Below are 8,038 nucleotides of genomic sequence, written 5' to 3'. Positions count from 1 at the left end.
GGCTTCGGGCTCTGAGTAACAGGCCAGATTGCCCTCAGTATTAGCCGCCCTGCAAGGGCCCCCCTCCACCTCCGGGCCCCGGTGCAGCTACACCGGCGGTATGTCTGCCCGGGATTTAAAGGCATTCTGACATGAGAATCAAGCATTTTTCCCTTAAACCACTCTTTAAAACTAAAGTCCATATGAGTAGCAAGGTAAATCAAGTCAACGAGGGGGGGGCGGCAAATCTCTACCAGTGAGTTCATCTTTGATCCGACTGGATAAGCTGGCATAAAAGGACAGCCAGGAGAGCGCCATTTTTCCAAGCTAATTCAGCAGACAGTGTGCGGAACTGGATGGCATAAGGTCCCACAGAAATAGTCCCTTGTCTGAGCCACAGTATGGAATCAGTGTTGGAGTGGACACGACCTGGTTCATCAAATGCTTTATGAAATGCAGACAGGAAAGATGGGAATAAAGCATAGCATCATCCTGCTCCCACAATGGGGCAGCCCACTCCAAAGCGTCCCCAGACAAAAAAGAAAAAATATAAGCCACTTTGGACTGGTCAGAAAAAAACTACCAAGGACACATCTCAAAGTGTACAGTGTATTGGTTCATGAAACCACAGCAAGCCTTCACCATTAATACATGCAGGAGTAGGCAAATGTGGAGATGTCTCCTAGGCATAGGGTTACAGGTGAGAATTAGGTTTCTGCAGGTGTTGAGTAGCTGATGGACAAACTGCAGGAATCTGGGACCGTGTGTGCACATGGGCTATGAGTTCCCACATGGCCAGGACAAGCTCTTGTTGACTTGCAGCAAGTTGCATTACAGGACCATGGCAGATTGTCTGTGTCCCACAGTAACGGTGTTGTGGTTGCTTCACCTTTGGAATCCATGGTCTTGGTATTCTGTCTTTTGGGGTCTGTCTCTCCAGCTTTCTCTGCAGTCTTTTGGGGTCTGTCTCTGCAGCTTTCTCTGCAGTCTTTTGGGGTCTGTCTCTCCAGATTTGCACATCTAGAGGTGACATTTCACCCCTTCTTCTTTGCCCCCTCGCTCTCGCTCAGTGATCAGATGGAGACGTCTGTGATCAGTGATTTTCACGTCTTGTCACAGATTCTCTGGGATTTGGGTCTGGACTGTGACTGCGCCGTTCACACACAGGAATAAGCTCGGATCTAAACCCTCCATTGTAGCTCTGGCAGGATGTTTAGGGTCATTGTCCTGTTGGAAGGTGAACCTATGCCCCAATTGCAAGTCATTTGTAGCCGCTAACAAGTTTTCCCTAATGATTGCTCTGTATTTAGCTCCATCCATCTTCCCATCACCTCTGACCAGAATCCCTGTCTCTGCTGAAGAAAAGCTTCCCCACAACAGGATGCTGCCTTCACTATGTGTGATGGTGGGGATGGTGTTTTCAAGGTGATGTGCAGTGTTAGTTTTCCACAAAGTCCTACTTTGCTCTCACCTGACTGACCAGAGCTCCTTCTTCCACATCCTCGCTTTGTCCTCTACATGAATTTTTGCAAGCAGCAAATGGTATTTCTTACATCTTGATTTCAAAAAATGGCTTTTTTCTTGCCACTCTTCCATAAAGGCCAGATTTGTGGAGCATAGGACTAATAGTTGTCCTGTGGACGGATTCACCCACATGAGCTGTGGATCTCTGTAGTTCCTCCAGTGACCATGGGACGCTTCTCTAACTAGCGCTCTCCTTGCTTGGGATGTCAGTTTAGGTAGACAGCCATGTCTTGGTAAGTTTGCAGTTGTGCCATACTCCTTCCGTTTTTGCATGATGGATTGAACAGTGCTCCATGAGATGTTCAGAGCTTGGGCTACTTGTTTATAACCTAACCCTACTTTACTCTTCTCCACAAATTTATCCCTGACCTGTCTGGTGAGCTCCTTGGTTTTCAGCTTTATCCCTGACCTGTCTGGTGAGCTCCTTGGTTTTCATGATGCTATTTAATCCTTATTAATGTTCTCACACAAAACTCTGAGGCCTTCACAGAACAGCTGTAGTTACACTGAGAAGAAATCACACCCAGGGCAGGGGGAGGCAATGTACTAATTATGTGACTTCTGGAGGCGATTGGTCACTCAGGATTCTATTTAGGGGCATCAGACTACAGGGGCTGAATACGAATGCACCTCACAATATTCAGATTTATATTTTTAAAGTAATTAAAAAAAACCCTGTATCATTTATTTTACATGTCACAAATACTTGTTACTTTGTGTTGGTGTCACATAAAATCCCAATAAAATACATTTAAGTTTGCGGGTGTTACGTGAAAAATGTGGAAAAGTTAATGGGGTATGAAGACTTTTTCAAGGCACTGTAGATATTTCCTTCTGTATAACTTGTACTTTTGGTATTTTGCAGGGTGGACTTGTCTTCCTCTACAGTAACGTCTGGATTTTTGAAGGCCATTTATGGCATGTATAGAAATATCAGTTATGTCTCATTCTCCTATGTGGTCAACTCCATAACTTATTTTATCTCCTTATCGTACAAGGTCTTCATGACTCTTTTTTGAAATAACTGTGAAATTAAAGTGAAATATGTCTGTAGTAAGAGAACTTCCCTCTTTATATCTGTCCTGTGTGTATATAAGGCTCCTGGTAAGTGATCCCACCATAAGTCTAGGTAGACGATACATAATAACCTGTTGTGTCTCCTTCCGTTTGGCTTCACATCGGCTCTTCCATTGGTTCAGGTGAGAAGCACTTTTTCCCCCTTTTCTCATTGATGTTTGTTGGGGGCAGAAAGTCTCATGACGGTTAATATTTATTACTTATTCCTCTGCACCGCACCAATGTCCCAAGAAGAGACTGTCAGGGGACTGTGTAGAGGGAATGGCGGGGCCTAGAAGGTGAATGGTTTTTAGTATTGGACAACCCTTTTAATTGGAACTGGTAATGTTAATCAGTGGCCGCTCTCTCTCGAAGTGTGTCAGCTCTGATAATTAGCGGAGTCCTCTCTCTCTCTCCTGTGCAGTGTAAGCTCTTATGGTCAGTGGGGTCCTCTCTCTCCTGTAGAGTGTAAACGCTTATGGTCAGTGGGGTCCTCTCTCTTCTGTAGAGTGTAAGCTCTTATGGTCAGTGGGGTCCTCTCTCTCCTGTAGAGTGTAAGCTCTTATGGTCAGTGGGGTCCTCTCTCTCCTGTAGAGTGTAAGCTCTTATGGTCAGTGGGGTCCTCTCTCTCCTGTAGAGTGTAAGCTCTTATGGTCAGTGGGGTCCTCTCTCTCCTGTAGAGTGTAAACGCTTATGGTCAGTGGGGTCCTCTCTCTTCTGTAGAGTGTAAGCTCTTATGGTCAGTGGGGTCCTCTCTCTCCTGTAGAGTGTAAGCTCTTATGGTCAGTGGGGTCCTCTCTCTCCTGTAGAGTGTAAGATCTTATGGTCAGTGGTGTCCTCTCTCTCCTGTAGAGTGTAAGCTGTTATGGTCAGCGGGGTCCTCTCTCTCCTGTAGAGTGTAAGCTCTTATGGGCAGTGAGGTCCTCTCTCTTCTGTAGAGTGTAAGCTCTTATGGTCAGTGGGGTCTTCTCTCTCTCTCCTGTAGAGTGTAAGCTCTTATGGTCAGTGGGGTCCTCTCTCTCTCTGCTGTAGAGTGTAAGCTCTTATGGTCAGTGGGGTCCTCTCTCTCTCTCCTGTGGAGTGTAAGCTCTTATGGGCAGTGAGGTCCTCTCTCTTCTGTAGATTGTAAGCTCTTATGGTCAGTGGGGTCTTCTCTCTCCTGTAAAGCATAAGCTCTTATGGCCAGTGGAGTCCTCTCTCTCTCTCCTGTAGAGTGTAAGCTCTTATGGTCAGTGGGGTCCTCTCTCTCTCTCCTGTAGAGTGTAAGCTCTTATGGTCAGTGGGGTCCTCTCTCTCTCTCCTGTAGAGTGTAAGCTCTTATGGTCAGTGGGGTCCTCTCTCTCTCTCCTGTGGAGTGTAAGCTCTTATGGGCAGTGAGGTCCTCTCTCTTCTGTAGATTGTAAGCTCTTATGGCCAGTGGAGTCCTCTCTCTCCTGTAGAGTGTAAGCTCTTATGGTCAGTGGGGTATTCTCTCTCCTGTAGAGTGTAAGCTCTTATGGTCAGTGGGGTCCTCTCTCTCCTGTAGAGTGTAAGCTCTTATGGTCAGTGAGGTCCTCTCTCTCTCTCCTGTAGAGTGTAAGCTCTTATGGTCAGTGGGGTCCTCTCGCTCTCCTGTAGAGTGTAAGCTCTTATGGTCAGTGGGGTCCTCTCTCTCTCTCCTGTAGAGTGTAAGCTCTTATGGTCAGTGGGGTCCTCTCTCTCCTGTAGAGTGTAAGCTCTTATGGTCAGTGGGGTCCTGTCTCTCTCCTGTAGAGTGTAAGCTCTTACAGTCAGTGGGGTCCTCTCTCTCCTGTAGAGTGTAAGCTCTTATGGTCAGTGGGGTCCTCTCTCCCCTGTAGAGTGTAAGCTCTTATGGTCAGCGGGGTCCTCTCTCTCTCCTGTAGAGTGTAAGCTTTTATGGTCAGCGGGGTCCTCTCTCTCTCCTGTAGAGTGTAAGCTCTTATGGTCAGCGGGGTCCTCTCTCTCTCCTGTAGAGTGTAAGCTCTTATGGTCAGTGGGATATTCTCTCTGTCCTGTAGAGTGTAAGCTCTTATGGTCAGCGGGGTCCTCTCTCCTGTAGAGTGTAAGCTGTTATGGTCAGTGGGGTCCTCTCTCTCCTGTAGAGTGTAAGCTCTTATGGTCAGCGGGGTCCTCTCTCTCCTGTAGAGTGTAAGCTCTTATGGTCAGTGGGGTGCTCTCTCTCCGGTAGAGTGTAAGCTCTTATGGTCAGTGGGGTCCTCTCTCTCCTGTAGAGTGTAAGCTCTTATGGTCAGTGGGGTCCTCTCTCTCCTGTAGAGTGTAAGCTCTTATGGTCAGTGGGGTCCTCTCTCTCCTGTAGAGTGAATGTCCTTGGTGTCTGCATGAGCCCAAGCTCCATAGACTTCAGTATGTGCTGTCAGTTCCCTCCTCATTCCATTATTATGAACCTGGACTGACTGTAGGTCCTTCCTCCAGGAAATATTTGGCCACCGGTTCTTGTGCTTTTATGATTCCCGATTCTCTCCTTAAGGCCACGGCTCCACTATCAGTATTTGGTCAGTATTCGGTCAGTATTTTGTCTCAGGAGTGGGAGCCAAAACCAGGTGAGGAACAATCAGAGGAAAGGTAGAATAGAAACAAGTCACCAATTCTGCATTTATCACCCACTCCTGAGAACAAATACTGACCGAATACTGACCAAATACTGATAGTGGGGCTGCGGCTTAACTCTGGTAGTTGTTTCACCTATATACATAGTCCTCAGGGACAGACATAGTCAGGGAAGTGCAAGACCATTTGTAAGGGAATATATGTTAGGTGCCTCAGCGAGGTAGTGGTGGGCAAGCTGCTGCCCCTGCTCGCTCCTGCACCCTACAGACAGAGTGCCCCCCCGTCCCGGTGCGCTGCTGCTTCCCACTTACTTCTGGCTTACAGGCCTCCTCTGCTTCCAGGAACTCCTCTTCTGGAGCTGGGCAGCAATCAATCCAGGGGACATGAGAGTCATAATAACAATCAAACTTTTACTGGGTAACTGGCAGTCTTTACAGGCAGGGATAAAAGGCCCAACAGGTGGTGATCCTTCCCACAGGTACTGGACACAACTTCTCTGGCCCTAGGGGTTCTTCTCCACCACTAGCACTATATTCAGATTCCATCTCACTCTGCCTGAAGGGGTTCTCTGGCAATCCACTACCCTGAGGTACTAGCCCCACGTTGTCCCTAGCAGCCCTTAACCTGTCTGCTGCTTGTCATCTCTCTCTCTCTACACACTGACTGTCACTTCCTGTTCCTGAAAAACTACCCAGAGATTCCCAAAGTGCCCACCCACTATGGGCTGCTGTCCTCACACTGTCTCTATGCCTGCTGTGTAGCTGGGCAAACTTTACCTTTCATCTACATTTTAGACAGTGACATCTTGTGACCGTTAGTTAGTACTGCACCCAAACACTTATCACAAGGAAACAAGGCTTTAATGTGCTTCATATATAAATGGGAACAAACAATTTACCAGAATTATTTGATGATTTTTAGGATGAAGCTTCTTTTCCTCATTGTCCTCGCCTGGATGGTGTCTGACGGCGCTTCTACAGGTTCAGTACACTTCTTTCTTTACACTTTATAACAAATTCACATGAGAATTAGGCGATCTGCTCATCGTATGCAGTAGAAGCAATCAGAAAACCACTGCTTCTAGTCTCCTATGGAGACTATTGACGCATTCAGAAAGTGTAAAATAAATGTTTTTAAAAATATTTAAAAATATATATATATATAAAAAAAATATAATATATAATATATATTTATATATTTATATATATATATAAAAGTTTAAATCACCCCCTTTTGCCCCATTCAAAATAAAATAATAATAAAAAAACAAAACATATTTGGTATCGCTGCGTTCAGAATCGCCCGATTTATCAATATAAAAAAAGAATTAATCCGACGTAGTGAGAAAACAAAATTTCAAACGCCAGAATTACGTTTTTTTTGGTCGCCACAACATTGCAATAAAATGCAATAACGGGCGAGATCAAAACATTGTATTTATCCCAAAATAGCATCAATAAAAATGTCAGCTTGGTATGCAAAAAAATAAGCCCTCACCCGGCCCCAGATCCCAAGAAATGGAGACGCTACAGGTCTCGGAAAATTGCAGTATTTTTTTTTTTATTTTTAGCAAACTTTGGATTTTTTTTTTCACCACTTAAATAAAAAAAGAACCTATACATGTTTGGTGTCTACGAACTCGTAATGACCTGGAGAATAAGAATTTTCAGTTTTAGCATTCAGTGGTGAACGTGGTAAAAAACAAAAAAACAACAACCGTGGAATTGCATTTTTTTGAAATTTCACCGCATTTGGAATTTTTTTTCCCCGTTTTACAGTACATGATATGGTAAAACCAGTGATGGCGTTTAAAAGTACAACTCATTCTGCAAAAAACAAGCCCTCACATGGCCATATTGAATGAAAAATAATAAAAATTTTCTGGCTCTGGGAAGAAGAAAAAACAAAAATGCAAAAACAGAAAATGCTCCGGGCTAATGTTATTAGGGGGCAGATCTGGCTTGGGGCGTGATTACTATCAATAGTTAGAACTAATAAGTCAGGAAATTTTAACCCCACCCCAAGGAACACTGCAAAAATCCAGGACGACCCCCAAGTTGTCCAATTTGGGCTGTGACTTTGCTAAACATTGCGCTTTTTGTTATACAGTTCCCTGGATCTGTTTTGCAAAAATCAGGCAAAATCAAGAGTGTTGGGAAGGATGGCACTGGGCATTTGCTTGTGGCGTCGGGTCAGGTCTCCTGTGTGGTCTGCATTCATTGTGATGAATGATATGTTATATATATTCACTTTTGTGACTCATATGCCATAAAATGGGGTGTGGCCTATTTAATAGGGTGGAGATAACACCAACATTTTTTATTCTTCATATATCGTATCTCTTAACAATAGCGGTGTGCCGATGGACCGTCAATGCAGTCGGGGGTCTGCTAAAGACCCTATTGATGTCATCTTTATATTCACGAGGCTATACTTCATAGGAGATCATCATTTGTTTTCTACACTACAGTGTAAAGTACAAGCAAACTATTGCAAGTTTAAGTCCCCTACTAAAAAATACAATAAAAATGAAAAAAAAAAAAGATAATTACGGCATATTAAAGCATTCCCTTCCCTTTTCCTACTTCAAAAATACAGAAATAAAAAAATAAATAAATGAACGTATCCGGTATAAAAAAAAAATTAACCAATAAGGTAAACAGTGTAAAAAAGTTTAAACTTGAAAATTAGCATTTTTCTGTCAGTAAACCTCCTCAAAAAATGTCAAAACTGGTCCCATTAAAAACATAAAATCACTGCACAAAATGCAAGCCCTCTCACAGCTCCATCGATGCAAAAAAATAAATTAAATTATGAATCTCTGAAAATGGCTACATAAAGCTACTGTAATTTTTCTTAAACATCTAAAGGATAAAATTAACTTTAATTGTTGTGACTTAAAGAATCACCG

At 44.0% G+C, this 8,038-nt stretch overlaps 1 protein-coding gene across 1 annotated transcript in view; it reads left to right on the top strand.

Moving 5' to 3' along the window:
- The first annotated feature begins 2,532 nt into the window (after positions 1–2,532).
- The window catches only part of LOC141258737 (fucolectin-like), a 37,590-nt gene continuing 32,084 nt past the window's right edge, over positions 2,533–8,038 (top strand). Inside the window, exons 1-2 of the mRNA XM_073673792.1 lie at positions 2,533–2,702; positions 6,049–6,107. Coding sequence (XP_073529893.1) covers positions 2,548–2,702; positions 6,049–6,107 — 214 coding nt within the window. The 5' untranslated portion in view covers positions 2,533–2,547. The remainder of the gene's footprint in view (positions 2,703–6,048; positions 6,108–8,038) is intronic.

Source organism: Phyllobates terribilis, unplaced genomic scaffold (genome assembly GCF_046119375.1).
Source record: "Phyllobates terribilis strain yellow unplaced genomic scaffold, ASM4611937v1 Scaffold_3__8_contigs__length_932513732, whole genome shotgun sequence".
Taxonomy (NCBI): Eukaryota; Metazoa; Chordata; class Amphibia; order Anura; family Dendrobatidae; genus Phyllobates; species Phyllobates terribilis.
The sequence above is the reverse complement of the archived record's forward strand: the minus strand, read 5'-3'. Positions and strand labels throughout refer to the sequence as shown.